Source organism: Nicotiana tabacum, chromosome 17 (assembly GCF_000715075.1).
Source record: "Nicotiana tabacum cultivar K326 chromosome 17, ASM71507v2, whole genome shotgun sequence".
Taxonomy (NCBI): Eukaryota; Viridiplantae; Streptophyta; class Magnoliopsida; order Solanales; family Solanaceae; genus Nicotiana; species Nicotiana tabacum.
This window is the reverse complement of record NC_134096.1, coordinates 43,985,730-44,001,936: the sequence shown is the minus strand read 5'-3', so window position 1 is coordinate 44,001,936 and position 16,207 is coordinate 43,985,730. Positions and strand designations below refer to the sequence as shown.

At 39.7% G+C, this 16,207-nt stretch overlaps 1 protein-coding gene across 1 annotated transcript; it reads left to right on the top strand.

The window, feature by feature from the left end:
- Window positions 1–15,244: 15,244 nt before the first annotated feature.
- LOC142171808 (uncharacterized) lies at window positions 15,245–15,631 on the top strand. Its single transcript, XM_075235512.1, has one exon. It carries the CDS (start codon window positions 15,245–15,247, stop codon window positions 15,629–15,631), a length of 387 nt encoding a protein of 128 aa, XP_075091613.1.
- The last annotated feature ends 576 nt before the right edge of the window (window positions 15,632–16,207 follow it).

Sequence of the window (16,207 nt, the reverse complement as noted above, 5' to 3'; positions counted from 1 at the left end):
ATTGATTTCCATTTCTAAAGAGAGTAGAGAAGGATTTGATAAGTGTTTGCTCCGGATCTTAAGTATCTCATCGTGGTTGGTTCATCGTTCCACCTAAGTCATGTGGTCAAGTGTGTGACCCGTTGACATTAGGGTGATTTTCCTGATTGTGTGTCGATGGCGAGGACCAACTCACCTAAGGTTTATGCAATATGACCTATGTTTTCTACAGTAGAGTGTTTCCTAATTTTGCATTGGACTGAATACTGCGAGAAGTTATGTTAGTTGACCTGATAAAGCCATTCTATGAAACTAAAGAATTTTTGAAAGAAGGTTCGGAGGGGTGTAAAAGATAACCCTCGCGTGCCATTGTGTGTGATAGTGTACGGCCAAGACTCGATAGGAAAGAGTGTGAAGATAGTATATATAAAGCGGTAACAGACAGTGGTATGTTAGTAATAACATTGAAGTAAGCAGATAAGTACAAGATGAGCAATAAGTAGGTAAACACATTTTTGCAAATTAACAATATATAAACAATTGTTCCTAAATTTAAGGTCTAGTCTATATCTGCTAAGGTCAGAACCTAAGGGCATCCCCACCAGAGTCGCCATGTTGTTGCACTCTATTTTGCACCAGTCAAAATATGATTCAACTAGTGGTTTCCCTGTTGATGATAAAAGAGAGTTACCAGCTAATATTTAAAGGTATACTAGGGTACCTATTTAACTATTAAGATCATTATCCTATTAGTCTGCTAACCAGTGAGATTTGGATAAGGGTTCTTGTTATTCTAAGGGGAAGGTGTTAGAAACCTCCTAGAATCTACCTAAGGTATCTCCATAGGAATTAGACTAGATTCGGGAATTAAATGTCTATATTCTACTTGGTTCATGCTTAAAAGTGTATAGCTTACTCTATGTCATGTTTTAAAACTTATCATTTTGAAAGGGAGATAATATATGTACTTTGAAAAGAGAACATAGGTTTTGCTTATAAAAGACCTTTGAGAAAATGTCTACATAATTAAAAGGATGTTGGAAAGTGTATTTATAAGGTCTAAACTTGTAAACATGGCTAGGCTAAAAAATACTTTAGCCTTGAAATCAAATGGATATATATGTAAATTTAGTAAAATAAGGCTATTTGAAAAAGTGGGTTTTAGATATACCTCAATACCAATTTCAAATCTTGTACCTAAGTTTTAGAAAAAATCATTTGACGTATCCTTGACTGCGACTGTGGTTTGTTTCGGTTTGTAGAAAACTTGATCTTGGAATCGTTTGGCCGGTTTTGGATTTTAAAGAAAAGGTTTGTTAACTTTTGAATCCGTTTTGAACTTAAAAAGAATCCATGAAAACGGTTAGTATATGTGAAAGTAAAACTATATAGAAGAAGCAGTTGAGTATGTTAAACTGTTTAACGAATGTAAGAAATATCAATTCCTTTTTACTTTTACCTATGGTTTTTAGTTTTCCTAGATTTCTAAAATAATTCAAAGATAATAAAAAGGAAAAACATTCACTAAATGTTATCAGTGTTATATACATATAGAGGACAACAACAGATTATGTAAAGAAAAGCGATAAAGGAAAGGGAAACCAGACTCATGGTTTTAGGCCTGAAGAGTGTTAGGCCCAGCAACAACGAACATCAGATGACCTCACACACTAAGCTGGGACTTGGACCTGAGTTCTTGAGAACTCAGGAGACCCAACTCAATCACATGTGCAAAAACAAAGACATTAGTGATAAGGCCTGATATAGCACTTAGATACAAATAAGATCAAAGTAGGCCCAAATCAAAACTGTAACAAATACTGGTAATAAAATCAATGGTTAAAAGCTTAGGATAAAATTCCATCCAAGGCCAAGACACCCTTTGGATTCCTGGTACTTCAGAGTTCACAAGGGTCTCAAGAACCCCAAGAAGTGCTTGTGTCAGGGAGGGTATCTCAATCACAAACTAAACCTTACTCCCAAATGCCCTTAACCACTCACACTTACTTTTCCCTATAGGTTTAGGTGCCAATGAGGCACTCACTATAACTCCAGAACAGTGATAATAACACAAGCATATACACAATTCTCACAGAGAATGTACAGAATACTAATATGAGATAAATAACACCATAGGGATCACAAGCCAAACGTAAGGGTGTAGTACAATGCCAACATCTTCATCATACTTAATAATGCTCAAAGAAAGCAATAACAAGTGCAACCAAAGAGAGGTAATACCAGCAAGTTATTTATGAATCCAAAACATTAATTCATATGATTAAAGAGTAGGGAGACACATACATCTACTGATAAGTTCAAGTTTACAAGAGTCCCGTACTCATAATATCTTGACAACCTATTAGACTATGTTTGAATTAATCAAAGGATTCATTCATAGATTAATTCTTAACCTCTACTAGTAGCATGAGTTAACAGCCTCATTGAGAATCTTTAAAGCATATTAACAAGGATACCTAATCAAACAAATTAATTTGTACATACGAAGATGGCATGTTTAATCTTTACATAAGCATATCAACTTTAGGTGAACCATTAGATGTATTTTGGTTTTACTAGTGCAAAATAGGGTGCAACAACATGGCGTATTTGCTGGGGATAGTTTTTATACTTAGGTTCTGACCTTAGCGAACTTAGGCTAGACTTAAACTTTGGGGATATTTGTTATATTTTGCTTTAATTATGCTTAACGTGTAGGTACATGTTTACTCACTTTATCCTATTTGCATATACTTTATAACATGCTCATACATGCTTACTTGTTTATTACTGTTTTACCACAATTATCTGTTACTGCTTTATACATTGTCATCACATCTTTCCTATCAAGTCTTGTCCATACACAATCACACACAAATGACATGCGAGGATTTTCTTTTACACCCCTCCGACCCTTCTTTCAAAACTCTTTAGTTTCAGATAACGACTTTGTCAGGTCAACTGCTATGACGTCTCTAAGTTATTTACTCCAACTCTAAAATTAGGAAACACTTTACTCTAGCAAACATAGGTCATGCTGCATAAACCTTAGGTGAGTCATTCCTTGGTATTAAATCACAATTAGGAAAGCCATATCAATGTGAACAGGTCATGCACCCACGACATGCCTTTCGTGGAACGACGAACCAGTACAGATAAGACACTATAGATCCAGAGCAAACACTTACCAAACCTTTCACCTCTTTAGATAGAAATCAACAGCAACCCTTCTACCCCCCCTCCCGATATTAACAGTGTCAAGGGTGCACTGCACAAGCTAAAGTAGTGGTGGTGGTGGAACATTCGATGGGAGCACGGGAACGAGATTAGAACACACCTGGGAGCACTGATTGCTTCAATGAACATTGGGGCCGACAAAGTCCTTACTAGGTTGCTGATAGAGTTTTAGGACCCAACTAAGGTGGTTTTCAAATTTGTCGACTTTGAGTTGACGCCAACACTGGAGGAGATTACCAGCTTCGCAGAGTTACCATTCACCGGGCAAAAACCAATATTGCCAGTTGTCAAGCTTGACCATAAATTCATCCATGCACTGGCTCTAACAAGCAATACAAACATGAGAAATATCGCAGATGGATGGCTGCGTTTGGACCAGCTATTTGACATATTCAGACACCGGGAGATCTATGAGTGGCATCTTGAAGAATTCCAGTACGATCAAGCAGTATGGAAGAGCCTCTACCCCTTGACATCTTCTTTAGAACTATTGGGACTATTGGTTTTCCCAAAACAATAAAGGGCGAATCAATATCAATCTACTACTCCTAGTTCATGGAAACTTTACGAGGAAATCTATAAGTCATCCTTGTTCCTATTATATTAGTAGAGACATTCCAAGCACTGTCAATATGATCAAGAGGATATGACTTCTTCAGGGATGCAATTAGCTACTCCAGATATGGGCCACATAACACTTCTTTCAAAGGGAGGCAACTGTTGACTATTTTGTTGGCATCGGTAACATGATCCGTAGACATAACGAAAGGATGAGGCACTGGGTTACACTGCATGGTTAAGAGGATTGGCGAGAAATATTGACCCATCTAAGTGGAGAATTCATAAATTGGAAACTTTCATGGTTGCGTTGCTGGGTAATCTTGAGAAGCCCGGGGAAGAACTTCATCGAGTTAGTGGGACTGGAAGGAATTCAGTCGTACGCACCTCTAAGGGTTCTAATGCAATTTGGTGTGATTAAATACGTGCCTCTCTGGTCAAGGACACTTTGTATGAAGATTATAACAACGGACAAATTCTGATCCTGAGGGTGAGGAGGCTCCAAGATAAATGGAACGACTTGATCACCATGGGGATAAGGAAAGATCCTTGGTGCACGCTTGAGTACTTAGTATGGATCAACGAAGAGGACAAGTTGGCTAGGACTAGTAGAGAGGGATTGACCGAGTTGGAGGACTCAGCAACAGCTCTGGAAATATATCACGAGATCCTTCCCCTCTATCTCATCACCACTGCCATGCATCGACAAGTAGTTCCTGGATCGGTCGACCACATGCTACCACCGCCAGATGACGATGATCAGGTGATCGAATAACTACATATTAAGTTAGAAAAAGAGCTAGAGGAGGATCTTGAGGAAGAACTAGAATACAACAATGACGAGGATGAGGAGGAGGTTGTAAAGGACCCTGAGGAGGAGCTGGAAAAAGAAATCTTGGGAGGTCACTCCGGGAACGATTATTAAGTGGATGGTTAATTTTCCTTTCTTGTACCTTTTTCATTTCCCTAAGGGGGAACCTATGAGCCCATGTGATCTTTTGTGAACCTTTGAACTATGTTGTAACACTTTCCCTCATCTTGTATCAATGATGAAGCTTTGTTGTAACCCGCAAAGCCTATCAATAAAAACTAAAGTTTGCTCTGAATCTGAATGTGTAAAAATCACCTTCGACAAATAGAGGTCCTTCGTATCTTAGGAAATGTGCTTGTCTGAATACATAAACTAACTGCTCGACGTGCTTATATTTGTGCAATCAATAAAACTGACTTATTGCTTTATTTATCCCTAAAACAGAGGTTGGTTTGTGTCAATAATTAGAACTGGTTGAGCCACCGTACAATTTGATATCCAAGGAAAGGATGTCTCCAACCGACGACAAGACCAGAAACGCTCTAGTAGTAGCCGACAAAATAGGGGGAAAGGACGATACCTGAAATGACGAACACGTTGCAGAATGGAACAGGAAATAGAGTCGCGGAGAGAAGAAGTACAACAGATGCGGGAGATAGAACACTTGGCCGTGATGACGTTTCAGCAACCACCTCGTTTCCCTTCCTTAGATTCAATTTTGGATCATTTGCCTTCATTAACCCGACAAATAACCAACACCCCAACTGCTATTACCACAAATCCCACAACTCAAGTCATACCACTAGTAACCATCGCAAATCCACCAAACCCTCATATACACACACCCTATGTTCCAAACTATGTCTAAGCACCACAAATTCCACCAGCCACCACCAATTTAGTTCACACCCCTCCTACTCAGAACGTCACTTTTACCAACAACCACAGATAGCATGTACCTATGGCATACAACGCCACGCATGAGCGGTATGTTTCACCTGTATATGCCACCTCCGAGCCCACCTTTATCACGTCCATCATGGTCATAGTTCCCTATGAGATAGACCAATATGTCGAGATATAGTAAGAAGCAAAATACAAGGAAGAGGAATCAGTGTCGGAATAGTTGGCATGGTGATCACGCCTAACTTTAGTCCTAAAAAGGATAAACGGTCGCTGCAAATATAATTCGGTCTAAGAGTCCATAGTCGAATCCCATAGAGAACTAAGGTTTCGCTATAACTATTCAGTGTTACTAAGAATACAAGATCGAACAACTCCTAAGTTATAAATATTAAGATTCTTATATCTAACTAATTAACTAACAAACTAAAGCAGTAAATTAACAACTAAAGATATTAAGGGTTGGAGACTAAATTAAGGAGGTCTAGAGTTATGATTTTCCCAATTGTCGGAATCCTTCCTGCTATATCTTCTATAATTTCGCCTAATTATGATCTACTGATCATGATCTCTCAGCTTATCATAATTATCTCTCGAGAAACTACAATAATTTACTAGTCATATTCTCTCGACTTACGCTAGCTCGCACTTTTTCACCACTCACTATGATCGCGTCAAAGCTTTGTTATCTCTAATCCCGCTTTTAAACCCACAATATTGATCTCTCATATACCTTAGGAGTGACCTTGTTCAACAACTACCTAAATATGTTTTCTTTCTCAAGAAACACATAATAAATAGGCACAATCAATCGATGACCATTCAATCAACTAAAATAAGCACGTAGTTGAACAAGTAGATAAATCCAAAGGTATAATTATATTAAAACATAACAAGAATTCATCCTCCAAGAGGTTCCATCAAAACTATAGATAATAAATTAGTTACTCATAATAGTATGTAAAACTATAATACTAAAAGCCATAACCAACAATGAAAAATAGGAAGAGGAAAGGAAAAACTTGTGGTTAAATCTTCCTCCTTGCTCCTCGCATATTCTTGCCTCCTTGGGTGTTTTCTTACCCTAAAGTAGTGTCTCCCCTTCAAAAGGATGTTTTATGATGTATTTATATCAATTAGGGTTGATGTGGGGTGTCCTTGATCTCTCCTAATTCGAAAAGGACACGCTGAGTCGCGTGCTAGAGTTTGTGCAACGTGCGACTTCTAGGACGCTCCCAGTTATTTATTTTTTTCTTCTTCTTTGTTCTTTCGCGTGCCAGGTCCAGTGGCAACCTCCATACTGCACTGTTTTATGTTCATCTCCTAGGCCATTTCGTGCCTACTTTCATGCAATGTACCAATTGTGGCACGCTCCCAGGTCTTGCATCTCTACTCTTTTTTTTGCATCAAACCATCCTATTTTCATGTATTAGGATGAAAATAATGAGCATATTTTATGTTTATAAACATGTAATATCCCACAACTCACATACAAAATGATATGAAGCTATACCCAAAATTATGCATTTTTCATCATTTATCACATTGCCATTTTGATTTGGGCTGGTATTGATTTATGAAATGGCCATTTTGTGCTTAATTGCACAATTGCAATTGTAGCCTTTTGATCTCTTAACCTTTTAAAGAATAATTTAACTAAACTTAATTAGTTTCAATAACATGTGATATGAATTCTAATAGTCAAATACACTATTAACTATAATTAGTTGATTAATTACTAAAATATCTTGTTTTCCTATTTACTACACTAAATTCGGATTTATCTTGAAATAGTAGGCTATGTTGCCAAAATTTTGAAAAAACTTGTTAAATTATTTATAAGCCTATGTGATGCATATGAAAACTATTTTAATATTTTCAAAAATGGTAAATAGTAAAGATAGTAATTTTTAAATTACATAGTTACTAAATTACTAATTAACACCATTAATTATTTAAAAATAGATATATTTTATTAGAAAATATCTTTAACATATTTATTGAAAGTTAATAAGTGTAAGTAAATTAATTTTTAAAAGGAAGGTCAAAATTGGTCGTCAACAAGACTTAAAAACATTTTTATAGACTTTAAACACCTGATTAAGCAGAATATTGACCCTTATTTCCTCAAAACGTAGCCTTATCCTAAGGAGCTACCTTAGGTAGCTTCTCAGGGGTGCCTAACACCTTCCCCTTAGAATAACTAGAACCTTTACCCAAATCTCACAAGTTAGCAGAATATTAGAAAAATAATCTTACAAACCCATAGGTACCCTCATATAACTTAAAATATTAGGTGGCGACTCTCTTTATCAACCTCAGATGAATCACTAGTTGTATTTTATTTTTAGTGCAAAATAGGGTGCAACAACCTGACGACTCTGCTGGGTATATTTTTTATACTTAGGTTTTGACCTTAGAGAATTTAGGCCCACATCAATCTCAACGGGTCATGCACCCACAAAATGTCTTTCGTGGAACAATGAACCATTCCAGATAAGATACTAAAGATCCAGAGCAAACACTTACCAAACCTTTCACCTCTTTAGAAAGAAATCAACCACAACGCCCCTGAGATTAACAGTGTCATAGGTGCACCACACAAGCTGAAGCAGTGGTGGAGGAACATACAACGGGAATGCAGGAACGAGATCAAAACTCACCTGGGAGCATAGACCACCTCAATCAATCTCTAGGTTGCTGATAGAGTTTTGGGACCCAGTTAAGGTGGTTTTCAAGTTTGTTGATTGTGAGTTGATGCCAACACTGGAATCGATTACCAGCTTCGTGGAGTTACCGTTCGCTGGGCAAAAACCAATACTACCAGTTGTCATGCCTGGCCACAGATTCCTCCATGCACTGGCTCTGACAAGCAACCCAGACTTGAGAAATATCGAAGATGGATGGGTGAGTTTGGACCAGCTATTTGATAGATTTAGACACCGGGAGATCTATAATTGGCATCATGAAGAATTCCAGTACAATCAAGAAGTACGGGAGAGCCTCCGCCCCTTGACCTCTTCTCTAGAACTATTGGGACTGTTGGTTTTCCCACAAAGAAAAGGGCGGATCAATATCAATCTACTGCCCTTGGTTCTTGGAAACTTTCCGAGGAAATCTGCAAGTCACCCTCGTTCCTATGATACTGGCAGAGACATTCTGAGCATTCTCAGCATGCTCAAGAGGATATGATTTCTTTAGGGATGCAATTTACTACCTCAGATATGGGTCACTCAACACTTCTTTCAGAGGGAAGCACTCGTCGGCTATTTTGTTGGCATTAGTAACATGATCCGGAGCCATAACGAAATGATGAGACACTAGGTTACACTACATAGTCAAGAGGAGTGGTGAGAAATATTGATCCATCTGAGTGGAGAATTCATAACTTGGAAACTTTCATGGTTGAGTGGAAGGGCAATCTTGAGAAGCCCGGTGAAGTACTTCACCAAGTTAGTGGGACTGTAAGGAATTTAGTCGTATACACCTCTTAGGGTTCTAAGGAAATTTCGTCTGATTCAAGACGTGCCTCTTTGCTCAAGGACAACTTTGTATGAAGATGATTACAATGGAAAAGGAAATTTGGTTTGATTCAAGACGTGCCTCTTTGCTCAAGGACAACTTTGTATGAATACGGTTAGGAGGCTCCAAGATGAATGGAACGACTTGATCACAATGGGGATGAGAAAAAGTCCTTGGTGCACACCTGAGTACTTAGTATGGATCAACGAAGAGGACAGTTTGACCATGCTTAGTAGAGAGGGATTGACTGGGTTGGAGGATTCATCAGCAGCTCTGTAAATATATCATGTGATCCTACCTCACTATCTCGTCACCACCGCCATGCATCGACAAGTAGTTCCCGGATCAATCAACAAAATGTTGTCGCCACCAGATGACGACGATCAGGTGATCGAATAATTAGATATTGAGCCAGAAAAAGAGTCAGAGGAGGATCCCGAGGAACAACCAGAGTACAACAATGACGAGAACGAGAAGGAAGTTGAAGAGGACCTTGAGGAGGAGCTGGGAGAAGAAAGCTTGGGAGGTGACTCCGGGGACGATTATTAAGTGGATGGTTAATTTACCTTTATTGTACCTTTTTCATTTCCCTAAGAGGGAACCTATAAGCCCATGTGATTTTTTGTGAACCTTTGAACCTTGTTGTAAAACTTTCCCCCATCTTGTATCAATGATGAAGCCTTATTATAACCCACAAAGCCTATCAAATGAAAATTAAAGTTTGCTCCGAATCTGAATGTGTAAAAATCCGATTATTCGTCAAACACTCGCGATATAGGCCTACCTCCGACAAAGAGAGGTCCTTCGTATCTTAGGAAATACGCTTGTCTGAATACATAAACTAACTGATCTACATGCTTATAATTCTGCAATCCCTGAAACTTACTTCTACTTCTCATTAGTTTTCGCATTATTGCTTTATTTATCCCCGTAAACAGAGGTTGGTTTGTGTCGATACTTAAAACTGGACAAGCCAACGTACAATCTAATATCCATGGAAAAGATGTCTGCAACTGACGACCCATCCAGAAATGCTCTAGTAGTAACTGACAACCCAGGGGGATAGGGGAAGGACGACACTCGGAATGACGAACACGTTGCCAGAATGGAAGAGGAAATGAAGTCACTGAGAGAAGAAGTACAACAGATCCAGGAACTAGAACACTTTGTTGTGACGACGCAAATACAATCACCTCGCTTCCCTTCCTTAGATTCAATTCCCGGTCATTTCCCTTCATCAACCCGACAAACAGCCAACACCCCAGTTTCTATTACCATAAATCCCACAGCTCAAGTCATACCACTAGTAATCCCCGCAAATACACCAAACCCTCATATGAACACACCCTATGTTCCAAACTATGTCTAAGAACCCCAAATTCCACCAGCCACCACTAATTTAGTTCACACCCCTCCCAGTGACAACGTCACTTTTACCAACAACCACATATAGTATGTACTCGCGGCACACACCGCCATGCATGAGAGGTATGTTCCACCTGTATATGCCACCTCTGAGCCCACCTTTACCATGCCCATCACGATCAGAGTGCCCTATGAGATAGACCAATATGTCGAGATGGAGATAGAAGTAAAGTAGAAGGAAGGGGAATCTGTGTTAGAAAAGTTATGTGTATTGAGGAAACATATGAAGAATCTACAGGTTGTTCAAGGGAGCAAGAGCTTGGATTATGAGGACCTGTGCATATATCTCGATGTTGATATGCCTGCGAGATACAAGCCTCCAAAGTTTGACATTTTTTATGGAATGGGTGACCCTCACGCTCCATTTGAGGGCTTACTGTGACAAGCTGGTCGGAGTGGGAAGAAATGAAAAGCTAAGAATAAAATTGTTTATAATGAGTCTGTTTGGAGAAGCACTTACTTGGTACATTGCGGAAGATTTTATGAACAGCTTCAGATTTAACACCGAGATCACTCCAGACAGGTTTGCTTTGGTGAATCTGTAGAAGAATCCCTTTGAATCATTCTAAGAATATGCCCGCCGTTGGAGATAAGGAGTTGATAGGACTCAACCTTCATTTGGATGATAATGAGCTAACAAAGTACTTTATACGTGCTCAAGAGGGAATTTATTTTGAAACGATTATGGGTATCATGGGTCAGAAATTTCCCGACATGGTAAAAAAGGGAGACTTCTTGGAGGAAGGTATCAAGTCAGGAACGATACAGTTAATGGACGCGCTACAATCTACTATCAAGGCTATACAATCTGATTCCATCGGTCGTGGGAAGAAGAAGAAAGAGTAAGTAACAGTGATTGTCCCCTAATACCAGTCAAGTCATCCTTGTCGAACCAACTCCTACCCCACAAATGCTCCCTCTCCACTTCAACCCGCTTATGCCCCAGTATATAACACCCAACTATACTACAATGCTCAAGTACATTACAACCCGCCTTGACCCAATGTACATCCAAACCCACCACGTCCATATGCTCCAGTTCAAACCACCACCTACCAAAACAGGCATGCCTATACACCTAGGCCACACCCAAAATTTGAAGAAACAATCCCAGAAACTTAACTCCAATTGCCGAACTTTTAGCCCAATTATTTGAAAGGTTTAGAAGAGCTAGATTAATATACATGGTGGAAGGGAGGATCCCCAATCACCCCTCCAAATATTTTAATGCAACCAAGCGTTTTTCCTACCATTTAGGCATTCGTGGACATGATATCGAGGATTGATAAAGATTGAAATATGAGATCGAATATTGATCAACCCTAGCCCCACCAAATGTAAACATTAACTAATTACCAAAGCATAGAAATCAAGTAGCTAACATGAATGCATCGGACGAGGACTATGACTTGAAGGAGACCATCGTCACTATTGGGAATACCAAAGCTGTAAGAACACCGCCTCGGGTAAATCCATTGATCATTGTGCAGTTGAAGCTTCCTGTGATGGTTCAGACATACCACAACGGTTCACAACCACCGTCGAAGACAAGGGGAGTCAAGAATATAAAATAGTTCCATGGACTTATCAGTCAAAAGGAAAGGGAAAAATGACAAACATCGTAGATGCTCATGAGATGCAGGCTAAAGAATACTCCGTTGAAGAACAGTTGAGGAACACCCCTGCCCACATATCAATTATTTATTTGTTGATGAGTTTCGACAGTCACATGGATGCTCTGGTGAAGGTACTATGTAGAGTAAGTGTGCCAAGTAATACTACCACTGAGGCACTAGCAGCAACCATTGGGAAGATGGTCGAAGCAAAAAAGATTTCCTTTCAGATGGATGAATTTCCTGTGAAAGGTATGGATCACAACAAGGCTCTGCACATCATAGTCAAGTGTGAGGACAAAGTCGTATTTCGGGTACATGTCGACTGAGGATCCATAGTAAACATTTGCCTATTATTTACTGTACGAGAATTGGGCATTCATTTGAGGGAAGTGAAAAAGAGTCGTGTAAGAGTAAGGTCTTTTGATGGGTCACAGAAAGATGTCACCAGAGCGATCTACTTAGCCTTGCAGATTAGACTAGTTGAGTTCCCGATATTATTTCAAGTGATGGATATTTCATCTTTATACAATCCATTACTGGGAAGGCTCTAGATACATATGGCAGGGGCAATTCCTTCCACAATCCATCAGTGTATGAAATTCGAGTAGGTTTGCCAGGATATTGTGACACATGGGGAGTGGAGCCAGTCAGCTTACTTAGAACATGTGGTTCCTTTCATAGAAAGATTATATGGGGTCATTTTCCATACAGTGGAGATCATGCAATCAACAAAAATAGAGAAGAATGAGCATGATCACAACATGCAGTCACCGTATGGGTCAAAGATGGCAATGCAGGAAATGATGAAGTGTGGATACCGACTAGGGATTGGGTTGAGAGCCCGATCAGATGGCATAACAAAGACAATTGAACCGAAAGGGTAAAAGGGTACTGCCGGCTTCGGGTATCAGCCTACAACTGGAAGAACCTATAACGGTAACTCTGGGAAGAAGATTAGCGTACCCGAGTGTGTTCCGGGCCTGGGTCAGAGATAACCACCAGAAGATGATATCATTGACGAGATGGGAAGATTGTTCATAGAAATGATTTAGGAGTGTTGCAGTGAAGCTAATACCAAGACACCGACCATTCGGGATGCCGAACCAGGAGAGACCTTGCAGAACTGTACCGCCAATCCATCTCTGGTTCGCTGGGAGATTGGGTAGTGTGGAATTGTAGTACTTTTGAAAATAATGCATGGTCAATTGAGGCTTGAACCATGCATGTACCTTTTGGTTAGATTGCCCCTTTGAAAGCTAAGACGTTCCTTTGATTAAATAAAAGAATAATTTTTCTGCGAAATCATTGCAAATTTATTTTGACCTTTATTTAAACTTAGTATTTCTTTTCAATAATCAAATCGATAAAAACCCACGTTTCCGTAACTATGACATGTAACAAAACCTTTGAGAAAAATGATCAGGACTACGAAGAGTACGAGGAGAGCATGATGCTTGAGAACCTCCCGCAAGAGATCGAGCAGCCATAAAGCTAAAAGAAGCCCAACCTCAAAGAAACCGAAATGATTAACCTAGGAAGTGAAGAATATGTGAAAGAGACTCGTCTCAACATCCATGTGAAGGCAGAACAGAAGGAAGAATTGGTAGGTATCCTTCGACAATACATCAATGTATTTGCCTGGTCATATCACGATATGCCCAGGCTAAGCACAGACATAGTCTCACACTGATTGGCCGTAGATCCCTCCAGACCACAAGTCAAGCAGAAACCTAGAAAATTTAAGCCTAATTTGAGTATAAGGATAAAAGAAGCAGTCACCAAGCAGATATAAGCGAATATGGTGAGGGTCACCTATTACAATACATGGTTGGCAAACATCGTACCGGTGCCGAAGAAGAATGGGAAGATCAGGATACGTGTGGACTACCGAGATCTCAACAAATCGAGTCCGAAAGACAAATTTCCACTACAAAATATTCATATCCTTATCTACAACTATGGGAAACATGAGTTGCAATCGTTCGTGGATTGTTTATCCGGATACCACCAGATTCTGATGCACGAAGAAGACACGGAGAAGACTGCATTCACCACACCATGAGGAGTTGTTTGCTACAGGGTCATGTCATTCGGTCTCAAGAACACGCTGATCCTACCTACATGAGGGTCATGACGACCCTATTTCATGACATGATTCACAAATAGATCGAGGTATATGTGGATGACGTCATCATCAACTCTTGGAAGAGTGCGGACCATTTGAGTGACTTAATGAAGTTCTTTGAGCGGTTGCAGAGATACAGTTTGAAGTTGAATCCTGCGAAGTGTGCGTTTGGAGTTCCCGCATGAAAATTATTAGGTTTCATGGTCAGCAAAAGGGGATAGAGCTGGACCCTTCAAAGATCAAGGCCATTCAAGACTAACCTCCACCCAAAATCAAGAAGGATGTGATGAGCTTCCTAGGAAGATTGAACTACATCAGCAGGTTCATAGCTTAGTCAGTAGTAATCTGTGAGACAAATTTCAAGTTGTTGAAGAAAGATGCTACTACGAAGTGGATAGAAGAATGTTAGAAAGCTTCTTAGACAGAATCAAGGAGTATATGTCGATTCCGCCAGTATTAGTTCCTCCTAAACCCGTGAAGACAATACTTCCATACTTGTCTGTTTCAGATAATGCATTTGGGTGCGTGCTGGGACAACATGATGAGACTAGAAAGAAGAAGCAAGCTATCTATTACCTGAGCAAGAAATTTACACCGTACGAAGCTAGACATACCTTGTTATAGCGGACCAGCTACGCTCTGACCTAAATCGCTCAGAAGTTAAGGCATTATCTATCAGTATATACCACATATATAATAACCCGACTCAACTCGCTAAAGTATATGTTTCAGATGCCGATGCATATAGGAAAGTTTTCCAAATGGCAGATTCTTCTTAGCGAGTTCGACATCGTGTACGTGACTCATAAATCGATCAAAGGACAAGCATTGGCTGATCATCCTGCAGAGAACCCGATGGACAAGAATTATGAGACGCTTACCACATATTTCCTAGATGAATAAGTGTTGTTTACAAGGGAGTACATTTCATAGTCATATTCAGGGTGGAGGATGTTTTTCGATGTGGTGGCAAATTTCAAGGGAGTAGGAATTGGGACAGTCCTAATTTATGAGTCGGGACAACATTACCTAGATTCTGCTAAGATAAGGTTCCCTTGCACATATAATATGGCGGAATATGAAGCATGCATCCTCAGGATTAGGATGGCAGTCGATATGAACATCAAGGAATATTTTGTCATAGGAGATTCTGATTTGCTGATACATCAAGTTCAGGGTGAGTGGACTACCAAGAATGCCAAGATCATTCCATACTTGCAATGCGTAAAGGAATTGTGTAATAAGTTCACCAAGATCGAGTTCAAACATGTTCCCATAATCCAAAATGCGTTCGTCGACGCCCTTGCAACGTTATCTTCCATTATCCAGCATCCAGACAAGAATTACATCAACCCCATCGAGATAGAGGTTCGAGATCAGCATGCATATTGTTTCCATATGGATGAAGAACCAGATGGCAAGCCTTGGTACCATGACATCAAAAGGTTCCTCTAAGTGAGAGACTACACAAAAAGTTTGTGTAACGGTCAGAAGCGAGCATTGAGAAGGCTAGCAAATCACGTTTTCCTCAACGGGAAAGTCCTGTATAGAAGAACCATGGACTTGGGCCTATTGAGATGTGTAAATGCTACTGAAGAAACAAGGTTATTGGAAGAGATACACACAGGAACGTGTGGGCCTCACATGAACAGTTTCACCTTAGCCAAGAAGATTTTTAGAGCCGGATACTTTTGGATGATCATGGAAAGTGATAGCATCCGCTACGTGCAGAAATATCACCAGTTTCAGATTCATAGGGATTTCATCTGAGTTCCACTTAATGAATTAAATGTAGTGAGTTCTCCTTGGCAGTTTGCCGCTTGGGGAATGGATGTGAACGGACCCATAGAACCTACCACATCAAACAGACATTATTTCATCTTTGTAGCCATCGACTACTTCACCAAATGGCTCGAAGCCTCGACATATAAGGTTGTTACAAAGAAGGTAGTGGCAGATTTCGTCTGTAACAACATAGTCTGTAGATTTGGAATTCCAGTCAATCATAACTAATAAAACAGCCAAACTCAA